Raw genomic sequence first — 25,160 nt, 5'->3', positions numbered from 1 at the left:
AATAAATAAGTAAATATTGGACTTACATTGACTGACAAATGCTACTCCAAAAGACTGCGGATGTGCTGTGGATGAAGCTTAGGACCTTTTTTTACCACATATATGTGCAAAAACTGTTTCACCCAGATAGCAAAATATGCACCATAGCTGCAGTATCATCAGTTTACATTTTCTTACACAAAACATTTTTAGTTAAACTCGAAAACAAAAGAGAGAGCATGTTGTTGTTGTGTGTGAGTCTATTCTGTTTGTGTTTCTGTAGTTATAAAGGCCATTACAGTTGCTCAGTGCTCACAGTTGTGAGATGGCCCATGTGTGACTGCAGAGATAACCCCTATCAACGGCTTGTTGGCTGCTGTGTTGCTGGAGCAGGGCTTTGTTTGTTTTGGTTCCAGAGGCGTGAGAACCTCCTCTCCTCCGGCCTATGTCCCTCGGCTAACAGCCCTCCCTGACTAATTACAAAAAAACCCAAAGACAAAGAAAGAGATGGTCATGTTCTCACATCTGTTTTGTATTAAACTGACAAACAACAGAAGCTGTGGTTGTGGTCCGGATACTGCCTGTAATCTTGCAAGGCATATGTAATGCCAGACCACGTTTGGTAATGCAGAAGGCAGTGCTTTAGGTTTTTGTTTCCTTAATGTAGATTAGCATGTAGTAAATGTGTGTGGGAACTGTTTTGGTGGCCTGTGGGAGGAAGCTGTAAAAAGGATTCCCGCTATGTACGTGCTAAAGGTCAGGTGCTGTATGCATCAGCTCTGACTGTGAAATCCCACTTGCGTCAGAAGAAAGCAGAATGAGCTAAGAGCGAAGCCCTAAAGGCTGAACAGAAACGTCAAGAAACAAGTAGGGCTATAGAAACGAGACAGAACCGGGAGCTTAGGTGCAACAGTCATGTGTGCATACATCAGCGTGTGATGTTGGCTGACACACTGTGGTGTTTAGCACTGTAATGTTTTTTTTATGGCTTAAACATTGTAGGACTGTTGTTTTGAAATAAACATGACACAATGATCAAATTATTTTTCTTTTAAAGCTTTTTGTAATTAGCTTAATAAGTCAGTGAAGGTCCTTAGCAGAATCAGAATGGTGCTTAGCTGAGGCAGTGTTAAGGTGTGACTGTACGCAAAGGTCCATTATGGCCCCAACCAGCTGGCTGAATTCCACTTGGATGTCGGCAGGAAGGGGATTGGGGGGGGGGCTGACAGAGGTGAGGAGAGAAGAGGAACAGAGGGAGAGGTGGAGCGTTTTCCTGATGGAAAGTGACAGTCAGGTTGGAGGGAGGGGTAATAACACTGAAAAGACCTTCAGCTGTGCACATTCCCCTGCTCTTTTACTCTCGCACACATACAGCTCAGTTTACAATATATCAAACAGAAAAAGTTTGGTCATTTTTCTTGATAAATGACTGATTTATCAATATTTTTGGAATCAGTTTTCTGAATTAATCCAGTAATCATTTCAGCAATATACCTAATAAATACTTTGTATTTTCTGGGAAAGCATCAGCTGCTATTCCCTCTGAAGAATGACCTTGTTCTCAGGGTTGTAGTGCTTTGCTCTGCTCTGTCCACATCCTTATTACGTTACTGTGATGAGCAGGCTGTGCAGCTTCTGGCAGCCTCTGGTGTTGGTAGCAGAAGTGCCTCTCTGCGTCTCCTTTTTACTTCTAATCCAGCGTGTCACCACTTTTAACTTCTAAAGTGGATATCTTACTCTTTTATCAGGGAAGCAGCTTTAAAGCTGCTCTCTGCGCCTCTTGCTTATCAGGCCAGTCTGGGAGGTCAGTCAGATCATAAACTGTCGTCTGCCTCTGCCCATCAGCCTGCTGCTGCTAGAATAGGAAAGAGGCATCATCCCTAAACTGTGCTTGGGTAAACTATCCCTATCCCTCTCTCCTGGTTACATTCATTGACAGATCTCTTCTTGAAATGTGTGTCAAATTCTCAAAGCATTCTTACTCTACTCTCAGATAAATGTCACTCGCTTAAAAAGCAAGCGACAATAAAGGGAATGTTGAATCATCTGTGATGAAAAAAAATAGTTTGCATAGCTTTACAGCACACGGGATGTTTGTAGGGTGATTGATGGGTAGCTGTTGTGGTGAATAGGGACAGAGTGTTCTTGCTGTATCAAATGTTGTGTCTTTGATCTACAGGAGTGTGTGGTCTAACATTTACAGAAAGCTCAGTTTGAGTGAGACCAGAGCTGCACTGACGCAACTCAAGCTGCCAGCAGTTGCAGTGAGCCAAGTTTTGAGCTCCCTTGATCACTCTCTGTAAATGCAGAAACAGAGCATGGGACTTTTTGTTTTGGTCTCAGCATTTTCACTCGTTTTACCAAAAAAAAATGCACTCTTAGCCTACTTCGGCGCAGTGGCAGCATGACAAATCACTAAAGCCGAAACTGGGATGGCTTTCTCAAAAGCATCTTAGTGGTAAGACATTCGTCATTGTTCCTGTGTAAGCCACTGTAATGGCCAAAAAAGATCTTCCAAAAGTCTGAACACACAGGCAGGAGTCACATCTTTGCTATACTCAAAACCTGCGTGTCAACAACCAAGTAACTTAAAAATCCTTTCATTTTTCACAGAGTACATTGAGACTATACTCTCCATCTACAGTACAACTTTATTTAGTCCACATAGGGCAATATAGAAAGAACTTATTATACACACAAAATGCATACTAAATGAAATAGGGGAATCCATTTCCAGCTTGAAGGGCTACTTGATGCTAATGTTAAAGGAAACTTTTACAAATCCTTAATAATGCACTTTTTTTGCTAGCGCCGTAGCTCTAGGGATAGCGATCCCTCAGACTTTTCATCTAGCAGCATCATCAGATCAAAATTTGAATCTGTCCAGTACTTTTTGACTATATAACAGAAAAAACTAATGACTTTCACATCTACCTCTGCCGTACTTTCTGTTTGCATCGACTCATTTGGCAGTATATATGTGTATAGTGCTTATTAGCAAATGTTAGCATGCTGACACCAAGGTGGAGAACATGTTAAAGATTATGCCTGCACATCAGCGTCTTAGAATTTGCATTGCAAATACATTAGCCTCTGGCTTAAGGCACCACATACAGTAAGTGCAGCCGCTAGCATGGCTGTAGACCCTTGTTATAGTAGTCTCATAACATATCAGGTAGTGCAGAAAGCATTAGTTGATCATAAGAAAATCTTTACAACAACAATTTTAAATTGGGAATAGCTTTTAAGTTGTATATCAAGCAAAAATCCCAGCCACTCACTGGTTCCAGCTTCTCAAATGTGAACATTTGTGAATTATATCGAAATGTATTAAATAAATATGGGGTTTTGACAGTTAGTGAGCTATTTGAGAACAACGCCCTGTAATGGGCATTTTCCACTGTTTTCTGACATTTTAGAGTCAGAATGTTTTCAAGCTGTAACTTCTTATAATGAATATAATCATCAAATGTAGCCCAGATGCCAACTGTACTGTAATTCAGTAAATGATCCAATGCTAACTGCAGCTGTATTGCCAATACAGTGTTATACCAATACCCAGGACATGGAGTAATGCAGAGTTGTTTGTGTTCTGAATGCGCCATCATAGGCTTTCCTGTCTAATAGAAACGAGAGGAGGAATTACTGCAACAAGGCATGAGACGAGCACACGCATGCACACAACAGGTTCGCATTCCCTCACACTCCTGCTTTTCAGCCCTACAACAACAATCACTTATTTTGATTGTTTGCAGCCCGGGCGCTCAGCAGAATGTCAATGTGAGTCTCTCTCTCACCCACCTCACACCTCCCCATTTCTCTGTGTCACCTGTAAGTGCTTCTAAATCATGGTTCCTGGTGGAAGTCCAAGTCCCGTGACTGGTCACTGTGAGGAACATCCTGCAGTAGCGTGTGAGGTGAATAATATTTGCCAGGAGCTCCTACTGCCACTGTTGCTCCTCGAAAGAAGTACTCACTAACCCTCACTTTTTCTGACATTTCAGTATTAATGAGAGCTTTTAAACCCTCTAAAGATTTACCTCAAGGTGAATTTTTATCAGATGTCAATGGTAACTGCTTCCACTCTATTCTGTCTTTCGTATGTATGCATTCAGTCAGAGAGACATTTGTCAATACAAAATGAAATGAAAGTCACTACAACAATATCTTTTTTGGGTTGAAATTTTGTTAAAGGCTGAATATGTACTACTTCACATGTAAGCCTTATCCATCCATCCATCCATCCATTGTGAACCGCTTATCCTGCGTACAGGGTTGCAAGAGGCTGAAGCCAATCCCAGCTGACATCGGGCGAATCGGTACACCCTGGACAGGTCGCCAGTCTATCGCAGGGCCACACATAAACAAACAACCACTCACACTCACATTCACACCAAACCTTATCCAATTAATAAAAAAAGATCTTTACACTTACCAGAGATATTTCTATCAGGGAGCTTGATACTTGTAGCAGATTCATTATTCCAGAAAAAATATAAAGCATCAGCTGAAGTATCATTTTGCTGAAAGAAATTAAAGGGTCAAGAAAAAAAAATCTGATATTAATGCGATGGATGTGAGGCTCCAAGTTATCATTCCCATCCTTGTCCTTCTTTAGGTTGTGAAAAAAGACAATAGAAAATCAAATTAAAAATCAATTATGCTAAATAATTTATGGACTTACCAGAGCCTTGAAGTCATAGTAATCATAAATAAAAACAATATTCATGCAGTCATGAGAGAACTATGGCCATAGAGATCCATAAAGAACACTATGGAGCAAACGACCTACACATGAGGTGAATAAAGTTACCTGCCCATCACCATGTCTAAAAAGACGTTGTTCATCACTGGCACGTCGTCATTGCTGCTGTTCGACTCCTCAGATCAACTTGGTTAACAGCTGCTCAACAACAAAGCACTTTGTACAAAACAATAGTTAGTCTCAGTCAAGGAAAGTAAAGGCAGCGACCCCAGAGTTATGACATTTTGAAATAAAAGTGCAAAATGCATCCAAATACTTTGCTAGGTGCATGTTTCCCACTGAAGATGTGTGCTGCATCTCAATGTAAGCTACTGGGGGGATAAGCTATAAAAAGGTGGGAAGAACAGTTTATGTCTTCACCACAGTCTGTGGTCATCAGTTGCTAGTTTGTCATGTGTCTTTGCTTTGTCTCATAGCTAAGCTGCTGTCATGTGAGAGACAGTTCCGAGAGACTGGGTGATGCAGGTGAATGGTCCAATCAGTTGCAGGCTACAGTGTCTCAAAATCTTAACTAAAATATTAACTCTGCTATCAGCTTTTCAAAAGGTAGAAAATTGGAGTGTTGCCTGAATGCAAATAATTGGAGTCCCTTCAGTGTGAATTGTGCTCAATATGTGAGAATTAGCATCTCTGGAAAAAGATACTCTGCTTAGAATTATACTTTGTGTCTGAAAACAATTACCTTGTTACTTCTACTCCTTCGCCATCATTGAAAAATCCAGAATTTGTTAATATCTAACTATATTTTTCATTTCAAAGGTTTAACTGGTGGAAACAAGATGTCTCCTACTTTACTGTAAAGTCCATTCTCAGTGTTTGTGCCTTGAAGGGTTCAAGGATTTCAACAAGCCTCTGGCTTAGCATGGATCCAAAAATGGTGTGTTTGGTGTGGTGTACAAGTTTAAGCCCTAAGATCCCACTCATCCCACCTCATATGAGTACAACATAAATTGAAGTTGACCCTCGCCTGTTCTAGAGTAATTAAGCATTCTCATAAAACTATAAAAGATTTCTTCATCATAGTTCCATATAAATTATTTTAATATCGTCATCTGCTTGAACTGAACTACACTAGACATCAAACCTTCATTATGATAGAGTATCAGAGTGCCAAAAAGTAGGGGTCCACCTTCAATACACAGTTTCCTACAACACAGTGATTCATATTTCAGTAGCTTTCTGTTCCACCTTCACCACAGCACAAGTGATGATTTCTGAAAAATGGATTTGTGAAATAAGTTTCTCTACTAGACTTGACCCTCAAAGTCAATGTACCACCATTACACCTCTGCATGCTTTGATAAAGCCCTTTGGACCTGTGTTCAGGCTTTAAGCTCGATAAAAGCTTTTAGCGATCCTACAGCAACTTTCCAACGAGGACATGACCCTGATTTTATTCCAGCCTCTGACATTTAGCCTCAACAAGCACAAGTTGGTTCCCTGAATATCCTCTTAATAGACTTAATAGTCACATTTTGAAAAAGGGTACATCATACAAATACGGCAGTAAGAAATAATTGAGCTATTAAGATGAGCTATTAATAATAAAAAAAGAATGTCTCTCCATTAATTTTGTAGTATGAACACAGAGGAGATGTGATTACACTTGTGATTCAGCAGGGAAAAGGTCTGGCCCTAATAATAAAAACTCCTTGGGAAAGTAGAGCATAGTTAAGGTGAGAAGTGTTTGGTAAATCCATTACAATATATGTATAAAATATCTCTCCTGGCAGGGTGGTCAAATCCTCTCTGACCTCTCTCACACCATGTCCACTTTGCTGCTGATCAAAGCTGACCAGTATAGTCTGGCACAGTGACAATTTACTGTAATGTGGCCAGACGTTTCCTCAGATAAGACCTGACTGTGTCTGACAGCCATGAAGTGGGTTATAAAAGCCTGTCTCAGCAAACTCATTTGCTGCATGCTGTTCAGCTCAATGAGTCAGACTCTTATTTGTCAAGTGTAATATTCTGAGCATTTTTTCCCTCTTGGTGTTATGATGTAATTTGTAAGAAACTTGTACCCTTGTTGGTATATCTCTGGGTATGCACTGAAGCCAATAATGACCTTTTTTGTGTATAAGGTCCAATCCATTTTGTGTATGATGAGTAGATGATATCCACATAACCACCTACAGGATATATGGAAGTGAGTCAGAAATGTATAACAGCTGAAACCACACAATGAGAGATGAGGAGGTGATCATGGGGAAAACTTCTTCCTCTTTCTACAGTGTGACTTTCTGCTGCCGTTGTTCAATACGTTCCGAGTGTGTTCAGTGATGGTGCAGTAAACATACACCTCCAAAGAGTGTGATTTATTTTTGATCCCGTCATGTAGCAGTTAGTATTGCATGTACGATGTGGCAGAGGTCACCTGATGGAGAGCCTCAAAGTCTCCTCTGACGTGGCAGTGCCATCAATCAGCTTTCCGCTGAGCAGGCAAAATGGTTTCACTGATGTACAGTCTGTTGTGCTGGTGTGACTGCTGACATGAAATATCATGTGGTCACAGATGAGAACTGCAACATGTTAGGCTGTGGGTTTGTATATGTGTGTGCTTGTTTTACTATATTCATGGGGTCCAAAAACCGGGATCCCACTAGATTTGTGGGGTCTGACAACTTTGTGGGGACCAAAATGCTGGAGCCCACAAGTTTAAAAGGCTGTTTGAGGGTTAAGACTTGGGGTTAGTGTTAGAAGTATTTATGATGGGTAAAGGGATAGGGAATGCATTATGTCAATGAGATGTCCCCACAGGGATAGAGGAACAAACCTGTGTGTGCGTGCGTGCGTGCGTGTGTGTGTGTGTGTGTGTGTGTGTGTGTATGTGTGTGTGTCACTTGTGTGTGTATTAAATGAACAGCGTAGGAGTCTGCGATGCAAGGTCAGCTGTAGGGCTAAGTGATGTCTTTGGTGTCAATTGCAAACATCACAGTATTTAAATTGATATCACATTAATGTCACAATATATTTATATCAATATTGTACATTTTATAAAATATAGTCAAACTGAGGTAGAAGGCAATCAAGTATTACATGACAAGGCTTTCACACGTTTTTTTCAAAATCAGCATTGTCATCATGCAGTTTTGTGAAAAATTAAAGCAAACTAAGCGAAACTGTGGCGTCTACTTGCAGAAGTAAAACTTAATTTTAAGAATGACTGGGAAGTGTTTTCTTGGAATTTCAAAAACAATTTTCTTCTACTAGAATATTGGTTATTTTTGGGCCTTAATTATCTGGAGGTATGGAAGGTAAAAACTGAACTAAAAATTTAAATATACAAATAGAAAATTATGTCAAAATGAAAACAATTCTTACTTCTGATCAGATAGGTGCTTTCCATAGTTGAACCAGTGATATATATTTGATTTATATGTGAAATAAATAAGTAGTAGCTTTTCCTCGTAAAAACCATGGCTTCATAGTTTCATACAACTTGTATCTACTGAATTCTGCCTACTGTAATGTATAATACAAGCATGGTCATACAATCATAGTAGGTTCACACACAACATTTTTAATCAAGTTGACATCTATTAGTTTTATATACCATACATGATTTTTGTCAGGGTGAACTTCATTAAAATCTCTATTGAGTTGTGTTTACCCTCCACAAAATTAAAAATTATTTACACATGTTTTAATTAGTGCAGTAGTTTTGAATGTTTGATACAAATTCTTGGTGACAATTGTTTATGTTACAGGCATCTGATTTTTTCAATTTTCACATTTGAGAAGTGCTTTTTTGCCATTTTGTTTTTTAATACGTTGTGCAGGATTACTTGGCAGCACTTTGTTCAAATTGGACTGCTGCCAATATAGAAAAGCTCTGTAGCACCCAGGCATAAGATGTCATCAGTTGGCAGCTGTCAGGGAGGGGAATAAATGTTTTGATAAAATAAAAAGCCTATCTAATGCACAGGGGATAAGCAGGCAAAAATCCCAGAAAATTAGCAAATGTCATACCTCAGAAATGTTGTCAAAAGCTGCATCGACGCCATAAGCTGTCACTGTTTGCAGTTTTGTCAGACTGTAAGCCAGATTCTTCTGTTGTTACTGTAAAGAAGTTACAGGAAGTTAACATAGCAGGATTTTATTTTCCATGTGTGAAAGTGACTCCTCACTAACAAGAAACCTGTTTCACTGTAACCCTGACACTGTTCCTTGGTATTGCTGGTCTGTGTCATGTATATCCAGGGCTGCAGGTTTTGTGTGTGTGTGTGTGTGTGTGTTATATCCCTGCTCGGAGCTGTGCCTCCTTTACTCCCTTGCCCTAGCTACGGGACGGCACGGCGCTGACACGCTAACGAGGTTCCTGCTGGACGTGATGAGGCTGAAGTGGTGTGAAGTGGAAGCGATTGTGCGGTGAAAAACACATATGCACGCACACATGCGCGCAAACTGATAGTCACACACACAAAGTGAGTCAGAGAGCATCCTTGGCAGAGCTGGAGCTCCTCGGCTGAGGACGGTCACGACATCTACAGAGTCAGAAGGTTGTTTCAGGGTCTGTTGCTTCACTGCAGTACAGTAGCTGGCAGGTAGACAGGAATGTAACTTCATTTTCTCTAGATGTTTTTATACACTCTGTCTTTTTTTTTGTTAACCCAGTAACTGCAAACGCTGCACAAGCGCACGGTAACTGGCTAGCTCCCCGGGCCAGGGTGTGGGAGAGTTTGGAGAGTTGAAGGGGCTGAGGATGAGGACGGTTGCAGTGGGAGTTTAGCCACTTTTCTTCTCCACTTTGTCTTTCTGGCAGCAAAACTGTATTAGTGGGGCCTGTATTACTGCAGTGTTCACTTTGTAGGCTCAGGCAGAAGTGAGACATCCCCTTTTTTTATTGTTATTTGGCAAAAAACCTCCACTCATCACATGCCTCCTATCTACTACCTCCCTTCTTACGTAGTTTCATAGTGTTTCTTCTTCTTTTTTTCTCTCCTTCCCTTTGTCTGGCCCTTCCCCATCAGTCTATCTACCACCTCCATCTTGATTCTTTACTCATCCACCTTTCCTCCATCCTTGCTGTTCTCCCTTCCTTCTTTCCTCTGTCTTTTGCTCCTTTCATTTGATCCTTTCCTCTACCCCTTCGTTTCAGTCCTTTCTTTCTCTCCACTTTCTTTCCTACTCTCGTGTCCTTCTTCTCCCTCCTTTCCTCTCTGCTCCATCAGTGTCTCCCTCCGTTCTCTCCCTGCTTCCCTACCCGCGGCAGCTCCCCCGCTTTTGTTCATCCATCACTTTTGCCGACAAAAAGGACGAGGACGCTTAAGGGAATCCAAGTCGCTATTCACTACTGTAACTCATTGTAAAGAACTGCATTCTGGGAAAATGAAAGTGTCATCTCAGTATAGAAAATGAGCTTTAATGTGTGATTTTGTGAGAGAGAAGCAGTGGCACTCCGATATTGTTACATATAATGCTGTTAAACCAGCTTAATGCCAGTCTGTCATCCTCATTATTATGGTCTCTGATCTCTGGGTATTCTTTAATGAGCAGATAATGCTCTTACAGATCTCTCCAACTTTGATGTACAAGTATGACAATGCTTTTTGAGCAGGAGAGTTTTTACATCTTAAGTCTCAGTGGTACCTGCATTTTAATGAAAACTTTGCTTCTTATCACATTTATGGACTGTAATATCAGATCTTTTTGAGCCAGATGTTTTCTCTCAGTCGTTGATATATTTTTAACCACGTTGCACTGTTCTGTCTCTTCATCATCTCTAATAGCCAGCTTGGGTTTATTGTTTGTGAAGGCCTTTTTGGAAGATGAAAGTCCTTTTTTTCAAGCTGTGCTCTGGGGTTTATGTGAAAACATCAAACGCGCTTCAATTATTTTATCTCCCCCATAGAATTTATTAGCATATTCATTATGTGTTCACTATTCATATGTAGGATATTATGAAGGCCATATGATGATAATTCATGTTTTGTGCCTACACTGATGCTAAACTGGTTACAGCTCTGTAGGTCTTTTGTTTGAACATACTGTATGTCGATTAACTGTTAAATGAAATTAACAACTTCCACTGACTGTAAAATAAGAAACGTGTGTTAAATAATGTTGGGAGGAGGGTTTATATGGATGCCTGTATTTATGGGTATTATGAAGTTGGGGAGGAGCAAGATAGCTTTATAATACAAAGAAATTCTTCAACAACACGGGTGCAAGGTGCAGCATAGGTTGGGGTGTCTTGTTAAAGGTACCAATGAGACAGTGAAGTCTGGACCAGGTAGCATAGATTGAGTACCAGATTAAAAATGGTTAAAGGCTTATCAAATGCCAAAACACTGCACAAGACTTGTTAATACTCACAGACATCTCTGGAAAGTGTCTTTAGTTGCAACGATCACAAGGTAAAAATGCAGCGTTCACATTTTAAAGTAATCTACCGGGAATGTGTGCTTGCAGATATTTGATTGGCCACAGCAGGGCCTTGCATGCCTTGATGTTGCATTGCGTTGTTGTGTCGATGAATGAGAGGGCTGTGTTTTATTCAACGAAGGTTAAAATCAAGGGCAACTGGTCTTGGTTGAAGATACTAGAAGACGTTTCGTCCCTCATCCAAAGGACTTCTTCAGTTCTGACGGACTAGTAGGGAAACTCAGCTATTTAAACTCAGTGGGGTCGTTTGCCAGGATCGTTGATACCGCTGGTTCGTTAGTGTTCCTGGCTGTTGTAACGACAGTCGTTATGGTCGTTAGGCCAAAGACCACACCCCCAAGCACAAGAAAAGCAATAGTGTAAGCAGTCCAATGCAGTGAGGAATGCACAGATAAGAGCCAACTCATCAGGTCAAGACTCTGCAGTTTACATCTGAAGGACAGAGGACACTCGTTTGAGGACCACCAGGTGCACATTTTACACTGAGAAGATGGATAGTTTGAAAGAGGTGCCAAGGAAGCCATCTACACCTGGGTTGAGAAGCCGTCGCTCCGATGTGCGCTCACTGTGCAACAAACTGGACGAACTTCAGCTTCTGGTGGGGAAAAGCAGATACTTTTATTCATCTTCTGTTCTGTGCTTCACGGAGACGTGGCTGTGTGAGCTGATACTGGACTCTGCGCTGCACCTGGCTGGCTTCCAACTGTACAGAGCGGACCGCGACACAGAACTCTCCGGCAAAACAAAAGGTGGAGGTGTCTGTTTTCATATTAACAATGGCTGGTGTACCAACGTTACAGTGATTCAGCAGCACTGTTCTCCTAATGTGGAACTTCTTATCATCATCTGTAAACCGTTTTACTCCCCCCGTGAGTTTGCTTCCTTCTCTCTGGTTGGTGTTTACATCTCGCCGCACGCAAACTTGCACGAGGCACAGTGCATACTGCCCGACCGGATACTGTGTGTGGAGCAGACAAACCTTTGACTCCCTTGTTATTGTTCTCGGTGACTTTAACAGGGGAAATCTCAGCCAAGAATTCCCCAAATACAGACAGTTTATAAAGTGTCCAACCAGGGAGGGGAACACTTTGGATCCCTGCTACACCACAGTTAGCAGTGCCTATCACGCAGTCACATGCGCTGCACTGGGACACTCTGATCACGTGATGGTCCATCTGATTTCTGCTTACAGGCAAAAACTAAAGCTCTGTAAACCTGTAGTGAGGACATCAAAGAAGTGGACTAGTGAAGCTATTGAGGATCTTCAGGCATGTTTGGACTGCACTGACTGGGACGTTTTCAAGAAGGCTAACAACAATCTGGATGAGTTTACAGAGGCTATGACGTCCTACATCAGCTTCTGTGAGGGTACATGTATACCAACACGCACCAGGGTGAGTTATAACAATGACAAACCCTGATTCACAGGTAAACTCAGAAAGCTATGATTGGAAAAGGAGGAGGCATTTAGGAGTGGTGACAGGGCTGGGTGCAGGGCGTTAAAGTACAGGTTTAGCAAGGAGGTGCGAGAAGCTAAATGACTGTACTCAGAGAGTCTAAAGAACCAGTTCTCTGCAAACGACGCCGCTTCTGTCTGGAGGGGGTTCAGACAGATCACAAACTATAAACCCAAAGTCCTCCACTCCATAAACGATTCTTGCCTGGCAAATGAGCTGAACCAGTTCTACTGCCACTCTACTGAGAGTCAATCAGACACCATCCCCCGTGACTCCTCCACTCAGCTTCAGCCTCAGTCCACCACTTCCCCCCCCGCAAAGCAGCTGGGCCTGACTCTGTCTCCCCATCCACCCTGAAGCACTGTGCTGATCAGCTGTCTCAGACATTTTTAACACCTCACTGGAGAGATGCCATGTGCCAGCCTGCTTCAAAGCCTCCACCATCATCCCTGTCCCCAAGAAACCAAGGCCTACAGGACTAAACGACTACAGACCTGTCGCCCTGACCTCTGTGGTTATGAAGTCCTTTGAACGCCTTGTGTTGTCCCACCTAAAATCCATTACAGACCCACTCCTGGACCCCCTGCACTTTGCCTACAGAGCCAACAGGTCTGTAGATGATGCAGTAAACATGGCCCTTCACTACATCCTCCAGCTCCTGGCCTCCCCAGGAACCTACGCCAGGATCCTGTTTGTGGATTTCAGCTCTGCTTTCACACCATCATCCTGGCCCTGCTGCAGGACAAGCTCTCCCAGCTGAGCGTGCCTGACTCCACCTGCAGGTGGATCACAGACTTCCTGACGGACAGGAAGCAGCACGTGAAGGTGGGAATACATGTCTCTTATTCCAAGACCATCAGCACCGGATCTCCTCAAGGCGTCGTTCTTTCCCCCCTTCTCTTCTCCCTGTACACCAACAGCTGCACCTCCAGTCACCAGTCCTGAAGTTTGCGGACGACACGACCCTCATTGGGCTCATCTCAGGTGGGGACGAGTCCGCCTACAGGTGGGAGATCGACCATCTGGTGACCTGGTGCAGCCAGAACAGTCTGGAACTCAATGCTCTGAAGACAGTGGAGATGGTTGTGAACTTCAGAAAGAGCCCAGCCCCAACACCATCCTGTCCCCAGTCACCACTGTGGATTCCTTCCGCTTCCTGGGCACCATCATCTTCCAGGACCTCAAGTGGGAGTTGAACATCACCTCCATCATCAAAAAGGCCCAGCAGAGGATGTACTTCCTGTGGCAGCTGAAGAAGTTCAGCCTGCCAAAGACAATGATGGTGCACTTCTACACCGCCATCATTGAGTCCATCCTCACCTCCTCCATCACCATCTGGTACGCTGCTGCCACTGCCAGGGACAAGGGCAGGCTGCAGCACATCATTTGCTCTGCAGAGAAGGTGATTGGCTGCAATCTCTTCTGGACGCCTCAAGGATTCTGAGGTGTGCAGGAAAGATTGCAGCTGACTCCTCCCACCCGAGACACAAACTGTTTCAGACTCTCCCCTCTGGCAGGAGGCTGCGGTCCATCAGGACCCAAACCTCTCGCCACTAAAACAGCTTCTTCCCATCTGCAGCTAGCCTCATTAATAAGTCAGGGGTCCCCCAATGACACTCCCCCCTTGCAAATGATACAAATGTCTCTGCACATGTAAATACTGTTTCATCTCGTGTCGGGCACAGACCTGGAATGTTACACATATTTGTTGTTGATCTTTGTTGTTGTATATTTTTATGTTGTCAGTTTATATATTTATATGTACACAATATTCTCTTCCATTACGTTACTTCTGCACGGCACAGACCCAGAATAATGCACATGTATATATCTGCAACGTTGTTCTTCAATTCCATATTTATATATTTCTACATTTATTTATGTCAACTGTATGTTTGTCTACGTGTAGCACCTTATCACCACAGCAAATTCCTCGTATGTGTAAAACACTACTTGGCAATAAAGCTCCTTCTGATTCTGAATAGAGGAGGGGGTCTACGCCACCCCTTATCCCCCACTTACAATGCGGTCCTTTCATCACTTCCCAGGAAACTCAACAAACGTAACCTATTGGCCTCAGGTGAGGATGTAAACTATGGTCGTTCAGTCTTGGCCTCGGGTAGTCCTAACGACCATAACGATGTTCGACGTTGTTACAACAGCCAGGAACACTAACGAACCAGCGGTATCAACGATCCTGGCAAACGACCCCACTGAGGTTAAATAGCTGAGTTTCCCCACCACTCAGTCAGAACTGAAGAAGTTCTTTGGATGAGGGACGAAACGTCTTCTAGTATCTTCAGCCAAGTCCAGTTGCACTTGATTTTAACCTTCTTTGGATAACTATGACCTGGAATACTGAGAATCTTCACAGACAGCTATGTTTTATTAGTGCTCATAATTACATTGCTAGCATGCCTGTGTTTAGCATGTAAAAGGTTTACCATTATCACTATCTTAGTTTAGCATGTTAGCATGCTAAACGTTAAACATAGGCATGGGGATCGTTAATTTTTATTGATATTGCTACCATTATTGATACTGCTTAACAATCCAAGTCTTTATCGATACCATTATCGATAATTTACTATTATTTGGTGATGGTTATTTGGTAAGGCGAGACCAAACGGACATGAGGTAGGACTGTGGAAAATATTCAATGTGCGATAACATTGTTATATATTTAGATGACCTATCACTTGCGATAAATAAACAAATATTGAAGTGTGAATATTAGCCGCCTGCATTATTTTAAATTTATTATAGATTAGAATTGAATCTTTTAAATACAGCTAAATTTTGTTTCTAGAGCAGCAACATTAATGTTTACAACAGCAACATCACTATTACTGAGTGACGTTCAGAGAGAATGAAGAACTCTAACATAAGTTCCTCCTCTTCCTCCTCCTCCTCCTCCTTTCTGCTGTTATTCACTGCCTGCATGTAATGTTACCTGGTAGAAGGAGGAGCGACAGGTTTGTGCCCACCAGCAGCTGAGTTTACAACAATGTGCCAGATTTTAAGACTACAGACCAGTCAATGCCACAGACTGACAGACAGCTGTGCTTGTATAAAACATACAGAATGACAGACAAAGGACAGATATGATTAAATTAACCCTTTTAGTTTACCCTACACACAGGGTAGGGTAAACTGCTGGCAGCTGTGTGTGTGTGTGTGTGTGTGTAGGGGCCGGGACCGTTTAATACCGCGTTTCAGTGCCATCAATAAATAAACATTAGTTTTCTTATTTTCTTATTATATCGCGTTTCTAGTTAAATCAGTTTTGACACTCGAGACGTAACATTACATTGTAGGACCCGCTAGTCTCGATAGCAGTATCGATAAGCTCAGAACTTATTGATTTTTGGGTTTTGCGATAGTTTGGAACCAGGTCCTTTTAGAACCGGGTATCGATCCCCATCCCTAGTTAAACATGTTAGCATGCTATGTTAGTATGTTAGTTAGTCTTCCAGTCTAAAGATGTTTTGATTATTGAAAATTAAAACTTTGATCTGCAAGTGGGGCCAGAGGAAAACTCCCACTAACCAAAGTCATTTGGATTCATCCTCTGAGCACCATGAATGTCTGAACCAAATTTCATCCCAATCCATTCAATAGTTGTTCCGACATTTCGCTGAAAAACAAAAATGTCATAGTGGCACTAGAGTAAAAGTCCGGTGGATCACCATAGAGAGTAGTATTCATCCTCTGGGGAACATGAATGTCTAGTAGACTGATAAATCAGCCAGGACATTTTTTTTAAAACTAACAAATAGTATCAGCCTCAAAAATCCAGTATAAGTTGGGCTATACAACCCATCCAATATTTCAGTTTGGACCAAAGTGGACCAACTGATCAACTGTCCAATGTGGCCATCCATAGAGCCATGCTGTTAGCATGGCTAAAAATAGCTTCTTTCAAGTGTTCATATGAGTACCTAAGTATTGTTTTAAAACAGACCTGAAAAGTATGCCCATGGGACAGTTTGACATCTGTTTATAAGATTTACTGCATTCCAAGATTACATTTTTGCTTTTACATTCAACAGCTGTTTACAAAAGAAGCTTAATCCTTCTTGTAGCTTGAGAGAATTAATGTAGCTTGAGAGAATTCAATGGCAACATAAAAAGGTTTTCTGGTAAAGTAAAAGTGAGAATAGGCTGAGAACAATGCTGCACTGTGTACTGTGCCCTGTTGTTCAAATAACAAAAAGCCACTGAAAAAGGAGGTGTGTTTCACACGATCAACAAGCTGTGGTTGCACCTCTGTGGCTAGAACGTTCTCTGTGGTAGTGAATCTCTCCTTTTTTGATTGGTGAGAGAGTGTGCGTTGCAGCTGCCTTGAAAGCGGACCTCATGTCATCATGTCTATACTTGGCTAGTTGTCTATGAGAAAAGGAAGAATACACAACCAAACAAAATGGCTGAAATGCAAAATACTGTATGTCAAGTGTTTAGAGTAGTGCTGGAGTGATTTAGTATTGCACTGCCGTAAAGGTGGTGCACTTATAAGAGAGAGATTTAACAAAGAATTGTCTACATCGAAGCAGCTGAACTTGAGATATCCTGACTTTTAGTTGCTGTTAAAACAATGGACAATCCTGCATTTCTCCATAATGCAACTCAATAGCAATTTTCATTTGACCCTCCCTACCAGAAAAAAATGCACTTTGTTTGTTGTTTGAGTTTTACATAGTTTGTAACACAGGCTTTCTGCTAAAAATGTGGAGTCTGCAAGCCCAGGCCAAAATAACCAAAATAATAAGAAAGAATGAAGTAATCCTTCACTATTTTTGGACAGTATAATATTAATTGATTAAATGGGGAAAGATATCATGGAGAGCAATGGTTTGTTGTAGTATAAAGTGCTTGTCTTCACTTATCAAACACCAATATCATTGCTGTCTGTTTTCATAGTAACACGCAGAGTCTCTTCTCTGTCAGATGTCTGTCCGTTTTCCAGCAGAGACCATAGATTAGCAAGCTTTAAATACCTCTCAGACAGCATTGAGCCATAAGATGCTGGACCTTTTACTGGCCTCTCTCCTCCTGTAGTTAAAAGGAAAAATTCAGCACTATGTTTTAATAGGCTCAACGTAGCCCCGGGGAAATTGATGAGGCTTGTCAATTATAAGGATGTATTATAGAGCTTGATCTGGGTGCTTCTCGTCTGCCTTACCTCCCACAGCAGCAGCGCAAGGATGAGCATTAACTGCAAGGTGATGTGGGCCCTAATTCAATGACACAGATTTCCACTCGCTGTCCAAGAAATGAGCGTTGTGTGAGAGCAGGATGGGGTCCAGTGAGTGACAGAGTGGAAAATGTGAAGAATGGCTCAGCGAGACAGGGTTGGTGAGGAGCCAGGAGAGACAGTGGAGAGCGAGTGGGAAAGCTGGCGTCAGCAGCAGATGAGATGAGCGAATGGAGGAGGAGTTGACTGTGCTCAGGGAAAGGAGTAGTATGAACGTTCACATACAGGCAACCCCCCTCCCTCCTTCCATTACTCCCAGCCCCAGGGACGGCATCCATGACAACAAAACCTTTCCCTAGATGCTTCTGTAACAAGAAAGCCTGAATCTGATGCATTTTTCAGCAGCTGCTCAGGTATAACCTGTGGTAACACATCAGATGCACACCACTGACACTTTCCATTAGGGGTGTTCTTGTCACACTTTCCAACACCTCAGTGACCACAGAGGTGTTGGTTTAAGAGGAACACACATATCAATAACCTCAGTGACAGTTTTAGATGTACTGCTTGCTGTGTGGAGTGAAGCAGTTTTACACCCAAGATGAGCTCTAGCTGGAGAGAAGCGTATTTGGTCCATCATGTCTCAAAGCAACATTTTCCCTCCTTCTTTTTTCCTTAGATATTTGAGTATTTAAATGCAGCGTAGATGATAATAATAATAATAATTGTGTTTTGTGTAAAACAAAAATGTCAAAAAAACACTTTATTTTTGACTTATTGAAGGAGTCTGGAGTTATGCTTTGAAGTTAAATAAAATTTTCAGGTCTTACTGTACATCTTTAAAAAACAATACAATACGTGCATTAATTACATTGGTTAACAACTCTGATAAAAGCATCCACCAAAATTACCTACAAAGCATCACTTTGCTAATCTGTTATCTTTCCCGGTAGCAGGCCTCTCTCTGAGTGCAGTCTAGGATGTTGCAATTTAATGTTGCATGTCCTTCTCTTTAAAAGAGTGATTCGGACAGGCCTTCCTTCACTTCCAGAGGAAAACAAAGCTATTAAGGATGGAGACTCGCATGGCCTCTTATGGCGAAAAGAAGGTTTTCCCCCCAGCCAAGATGTGAGAGGGCAGCCAAGCTCACCCTGAACCCACCTGGCCCTGTGTGACAGTGGGGTTAGAGTCCCACTGCGAGGCTTGACGTGGCAATACATCACACAGCTACAGCTCACCAGAGAGCAACCACACTGGTCTCAGGCGAGGACAGCTGGAGGACATCGTGGGAGGGAGGATAAGGGAAGTGAGGAGATGGCAGGAAAGATGGCTGCAAAAGGCACACGGGGTCATACGGGAAGTGGCTGCTCTTGCTTGGTTTCCTGTTAGGAAGAGCCACAGGGAGAACATGAACAACTTAGGCCTGGATTTTTGGCAGAGGCAGGTATATACAGCAGTTAATTACAACAAAATGGGAGGCAGTGAGCAGAGTTCTAGGCTGCATGTTTTGAATAAAACTTCCCACATGAGGACTCCTGTGTGGCCTTTGCTCTTTCCTCTCAAGGTCCCTGGTCAGCAACCTGTACCGTCCCGGCATAAGAATGCAAATATTTAAAAAATCATTCCGGTTTTTAAGAACTTGGGTCTTATTTTTAGTTTTGGCCAAGAGTTTTGGCCATCTTTTCAATTGGTAACAATAGTGTTTTACTTATAATGTTATCTCTGAAATGTGGGAAAGCAGCAACATTTCAAGATGTCAAACAGGGCAATAAACATACAATCATACAGGTTTTAAAGAAACACCTATGTTTTCCAAACTTATTTGGAAGTGAAAACAAAGGCGAAAACTAAAATTATTACCAAAACTTTACATTCTAAACATTCAGCAAAGTTGGATGATGAACAGGTTGACTTCTTATTTCAACTTTAAAGTAATAGTTGGTTAGTTTAGTTTAGCACAAAGACTGCAAACAAATGAAAACAGCTAGCTTGAAACTGCAACTTCTCATTTTTAGAGAGCTATAACTTGCTAATTAGTAGCATTTGACAGAGCCAGGCTTCCCCTGCTTTCAGATTTTTTGCATAGCGTCATATTTAATGAATGAGAATGAGTTTAATCATCTCATCTAACTCTCTGCAAAAATGTGAATATTTCCAAAAATCTTTTCAAACTACTTTAATTTGGTAAATACGTGTGTGTGTGCTCACTTCCGGTTTTAGATAATCCGGTTAATCTGCTGGCATGTTTACGATCTGTCTGATCGTCTGACTTCTTTGTGGCTACGTGGTTGTGTTCCCAGATCTCAGCAATTGTTTCAGTGAGTTCAGTGATATAATGATAAAAATTGTTATTAGAAACATTATTATTATATTACAGAGAGAATCAAGTAATTTTCTGAAAAATAAACATTTATCAATCTTTGAAAAACTTGAGAAACTGGTTGCAAATGTTTTTTTATTATGCAAAAGATGGTTTATTTCCTCCACATGGTTAGACGAGTGTTTGAGGATTCTGGAAATGCCTTCAGAATTGTAAGTCTTGTTAAACAACCTTCTTGGTTTTTCAAAGATCGTGTATTTATTTTTCGGAAAGTCAGACGCTTAGCTCTGTGACTTCAATGTGTTGGTAATACATGAGAGTTACAAACCAGGGCTAAGTCTGTGAATGTTGAGCATTGCTCAGCCCTTGCCTCACTTCAGCTACACTGAAGAAATCTGACTGCCAAACAGCCATCCCTCTGAGCCCACTGGACTGTTTATAGAAAATCTTTCAGCTGAGCACATTTCATGCATCAGGCTCCATCAGACCGCTCATGAACAATTACCAGTGCTAATAGGCTTTCCGAGAGAAAAGAGAGCTACTGTTTATCTCTCCTCACCAAAGTTGAGATGTTTACATTGATGGCTGGGAATAAAACATCTCCACATGTTCAAATATTTATGAAGCTTGTGTTAAATCTACCACTGAGCAAGACTGTGCAGAGCTGTGCCACTATTGATCGTGGCCAGAAACACGTAGACATTCTGAAACCTAATGCATCCCACAGTGATGAACGTGTGGCTCACCATCACAGAGCCTTCCACTGCTAATCTAAAAGTACAGAGAAAATGACTGACTTTCAGGAAATCAATGATTTGGATGTTATTTTCAAATCCATTTAAGGAAATCATTATTTTCATTATCGTCCTCAGAGAAAACATGAGAAATAAAACATGCAAACTGTGAGCAAGCACGGATGCGACTGGCAGAGAAAGTTGTGCATGACTGACCAACTGAAGACGTGAGAGACACAGGCAGCTGGCTCACTGAGCAGTCATCTGTGAGTGTGTGACTGTGTGTGTGCGTGGTTCTCAGCAGCTCCAAATGAAATTAGCCATCAAGCTGAGTCCTTTAGCAGCAGTCTGCAGTAGAGACTCAAGGTCGGACTTACTGATTCTGCTGATGCGTTTTATTCTCTGGAGCCAGCACCACACTGCCGAATGAGGGGTTACTGCTGCCCACCGACCCCTCTACTCATTCCCACATTCAGTCATCCTCTGCACACACTCCTCTCTCTCCATTATCACCCTGGTCCTCCCTGGCAGGGGAGAGTGCATTTACCCATTAAATTAGGTGAGGGGAAGGAGGGGATGACGGCGTCCGCTGGAGTGCCTGGATACCCTTGCTGATGTGCAGTGGGGAGATGGATAGGCTAAGGTGTTCTGATTTCCCATATGACTACAGTAATTGTGTTATAATGGAGGCGGCAGCTGAGTGGCCATCAGCAGAGGGACAGAGGTACAAAGCTACCAGCTTCACATCCCCCTTCTTCTTGTCGCCATGCAGAACACTAAAGTGCAGAATGAGACAGCAGGGGATTGTGGGTCTGATGTGTTTTTATTAAACTGCATGCATGGTCTTTCAGGAACACAGTCAGAGCTTCTTGGGGTGAGGGATTATACTAGTGTGTGCACCCCAGCTTGTTACAATTAATGTTTGTATCACTCCTGAGCCACTGACTCTACAGTTTGCAACCATATCCCCTCAGGCTGGTAGTGAAGTGTTACACCTCATCTCCAGAAGTTGTTCAAGTTGCTGTCTCAACAACTGTTTGCTTACTTGATGATCTTAAAACTGAAGCAGCATTAAAACTGCGTCTCGCCTCAGGCTAATGTCACCAGTGATTAATCTATTGATACTTTTTCCTGTTTATTTATCTTTTACACACTTATTCATTACTTCATTAATTGTCAAATATAATGACACATTCTTATCACGAGTTAACACAGTTTTGCAGGCAGTGTTACTCATTTGTAAAGCTGTAAAATATCATGTAGCTCAGTTTACTTGTCATGAAGAGTTTTATTCTCCCCATGAAAATGGTTGTATGACATTTTCTGTGGCTCTGGAGCTTTGACAAGTTTGTATAAATCTCTCGGCCTTGGCTTGAGACTTAAAGTTTTAACAGAAACCCTGGAGTTGTGGGGAGGAGGTCTAATGAAAGACGCTATCCAGTTGCATTATGGGAAATGTAGGATTTTGAGTTTTTGGAGTTTGACCCAAATTAGAGACTAAAAGTCCATTCCTTTTTTTAATCTGTCTCTTGCAAGTCCCCCAACTTTATGGATGTGACCTTTTTAATGGCTAAAACATTTAAATAACTTGAGACAAACAAAATGAGAGCCATTATTAGTCCTGCTGACCTAGACATGCATAATAACTATATAAACTATATAAATAACTATATAAATCATTTTAAATGCCAAATTAAGGCACACAGGTGGATTTAGTCATATACATCCCGTAGCAGTGATTGTCCTCATATTCCTTCTCTCCTCTGTATTTTGCTGTTAGGCACAATGAGACCAGTGCAGAGAAACTTCTACGAGCCGTCGTCTGCCCCGGGGAAAGGCGTAGTGTGGGAGTGGGAGAACGACAACGGCTCCTGGACTCCATATGACATGGAGATCTGTGTGACCATCCAGAATGCTTACGAGAAGCAGCACCCTTGGCTTGACCTGACCTCTCTGGGCTTCTGCTACCTCATCGACTTCAACAGCATGTGTCAGACCAACAGGCAGAGCCAGCGCAAGCGTCGCCTGCGGAGACGCATGGACTTGGCCTACCCGCTCATCATGGGTTCCATCCCCAAGTCACAGTCCTGGCCTGTGGGAGCCAGCTCTGGCCAGCCCTGCTCCTGCCAGCAGTGCATCCTGGTCAACAGCACGAGAGCCGCCTCGAATGCTATTCTGGCCTCTCAGCGGCGTAAGGTCTACGGAGGAACAGCGGGCAACCCAGGCACTACAGGAACCCTCACTGTAGTGCGGCAGAGCAACACCTTTGCTGGAACCTCCCTCTGGTCTCAGACATCCACCTCCTCCTCCGCCACCAACAACAATAACATAAGTGTTGGAGGTGGGCAAGCCAAAGCTGAACAGGTGCAGTTGCCACTGTCCACTGCCAACTTCCCCTGTTCCCCAGTGATGCCATCTCTTTCATCCGCCCATGGCCACCACGCTCTCACCATCAACGGACAGAACAACCTGAACCGGCCGGGCACCCAGCGCATTTCCATGGGCACTGCCAGAGGAGCCATTCCACCAGGGTAATGATGTTTGCAAACACAATCATACATTCCCATTAGTTTCTAATTTGGATTTTCTGGAGTCTGCAGTAGCCTGTTACTTGTTATAACGCAGGCATAATGCTCGGATTCGGATGAATTTACAGTTCAGCTGAGGCAATGGGGGGATGAGAAAAGTAAAGAGGCAATCTGCGTTTCTGCTTGTCTGCTTCACAAAGCTTCAGCCCGCATGCTTCTGGTGTATTGTGCTCATGTCATTATCTGTCTTTCTCTACCTCTCTCCATACTCATTTATGACTACTCTCTTTAACATGCTGATCAATGGATCTGCAGAAAAAGCCTTGGGTCCAGCTGATTCTCCTTTGCCTGACTTAAGTGAGGAAGAACGCTTCTCTTTCATATGTGGGTTTGCCATGGTTACTGCTCTATAATGAGCTTATGTTGGCCCCAATAGGCATGAAATACATCAGCTCTTCTGGATCATTCTGTTACTTCTGCTTTAAACTGATTTGTTACTATCACACTACGCTGCGGCGGTTGAGTCATGGGATGTGAATATGTCTGATGTTGTATGTGGAATATCTGTGTGTGTGTAACCACGTCTTTGTTTTATGGTATGTGAAGTGGGCTGTGGTCTAGCTGTGGAAACCTATTTGCCATGGAGGCAGAGTTCCACTGGGGAAGAATGAATAATGGATCAAGGAAAAGTGGGAGCTTCAGCAGAGCGCTCTGACCTCTGAGCATTTCAGCGAAAGGAGCCGAGGAAAAGAAGTGTGTCTAGCGTTGTAACCGATACTTCAGTCCCCTATCCTGCTTTCTTTTACTAAAATAAACCCTCTCCTGATCTAATTTGATTCCATTTTATTCTCACCGCTCATGGGGAGAGACACACTTACTGCATGTTTGAATAATACCGTCCTTCACCCAGACACACGAGCTTTCACTTTCTCTGGCCTAATTCTGTGTCACCGAAAGGGAAACATATAGGGTTTTTGTTCATCATAGCAGGCCATGACCTTGTTTCACACAGCAGGCAGGTGGGAAATAATGTGTCTCTGTGAAGATGCACATGTAAAAAACCAGCATAGGATGAACTATTCAAGAATGTTTCCTTTGTTTTTTTTACTAATCCAGTGAAAGCTCAGGTGCACGTGGAATTGTGGATGAAATGTGACTTTTTCACCTGGCAGCACAAAGCATTTTTGCGGAGACAGAGAGAGCGAGAGTGCGAGAGAGGAAGAGACAGGGGGGGTGAGGCGGAGTGCGTCGGTTCCCAGGCGAGTGGCTCGACATACAGGATGAGTGTGGTTAACATACACACAGCAGGACATGAGAGCTCACAGACACACACACACACACACACACACACACACACTGAAATGTGAACTCCCTCGTAAATTCCCACAAGCGTGCAACAGACAGATAACAGAGGAACCCACACAGAATGTAAAACATCAGATCTGTTTTTCACACACCCACACCCTAATATAACTGGTGTTGGGTGCAAAGAAGGTATTTGGCATGCTGTGGCTTATTTAAATGAGTTGAGTTGTTGCTGCTTCGCTTACAGAAACAACCATTCTCTGTCTGATTACAAGGGTTTTTTCAAAACACACTCACAAACTGTATATGACTGATTATATCTTTGCGTAAGCTACCACAGCACAGCATATGTTTTTCTGACCTGTGTGTGTCATTGATGACAAAGCCTGCAGTTCTAATATTGATCTTTTAAATGTTTAAAAAAAGACTAGTTGTGGCCTATAAATGGTGGTGGCGGTGGGGGTTGTGTTGCTTCTTGCATCTGTCTTATA

At 42.4% G+C, this 25,160-nt stretch overlaps 1 protein-coding gene across 2 annotated transcripts in view; it reads left to right on the top strand.

Annotated features, from left to right (window-relative positions):
- dtx1 (deltex 1, E3 ubiquitin ligase) overlaps positions 1 to 25,160 on the top strand; it is a 49,343-nt gene that overhangs the window by 6,309 nt on the left and 17,874 nt on the right. For both annotated transcript variants that reach the window (XM_046035470.1, XM_046035469.1), the window contains exon 3: positions 22,617 to 23,367. In XM_046035470.1, coding sequence (XP_045891426.1) covers positions 22,617 to 23,367 — 751 coding nt within the window. The remainder of the gene's footprint in view (positions 1 to 22,616; positions 23,368 to 25,160) is intronic.

The sequence above is a fragment of the Micropterus dolomieu genome, linkage group LG21, assembly GCF_021292245.1.
Source record: "Micropterus dolomieu isolate WLL.071019.BEF.003 ecotype Adirondacks linkage group LG21, ASM2129224v1, whole genome shotgun sequence".
In the NCBI taxonomy this organism is placed as follows: Eukaryota; Metazoa; Chordata; class Actinopteri; order Centrarchiformes; family Centrarchidae; genus Micropterus; species Micropterus dolomieu.
Note: the sequence above shows the minus strand (reverse complement) of the source record. Positions and strands in the feature narration are given on the sequence as shown.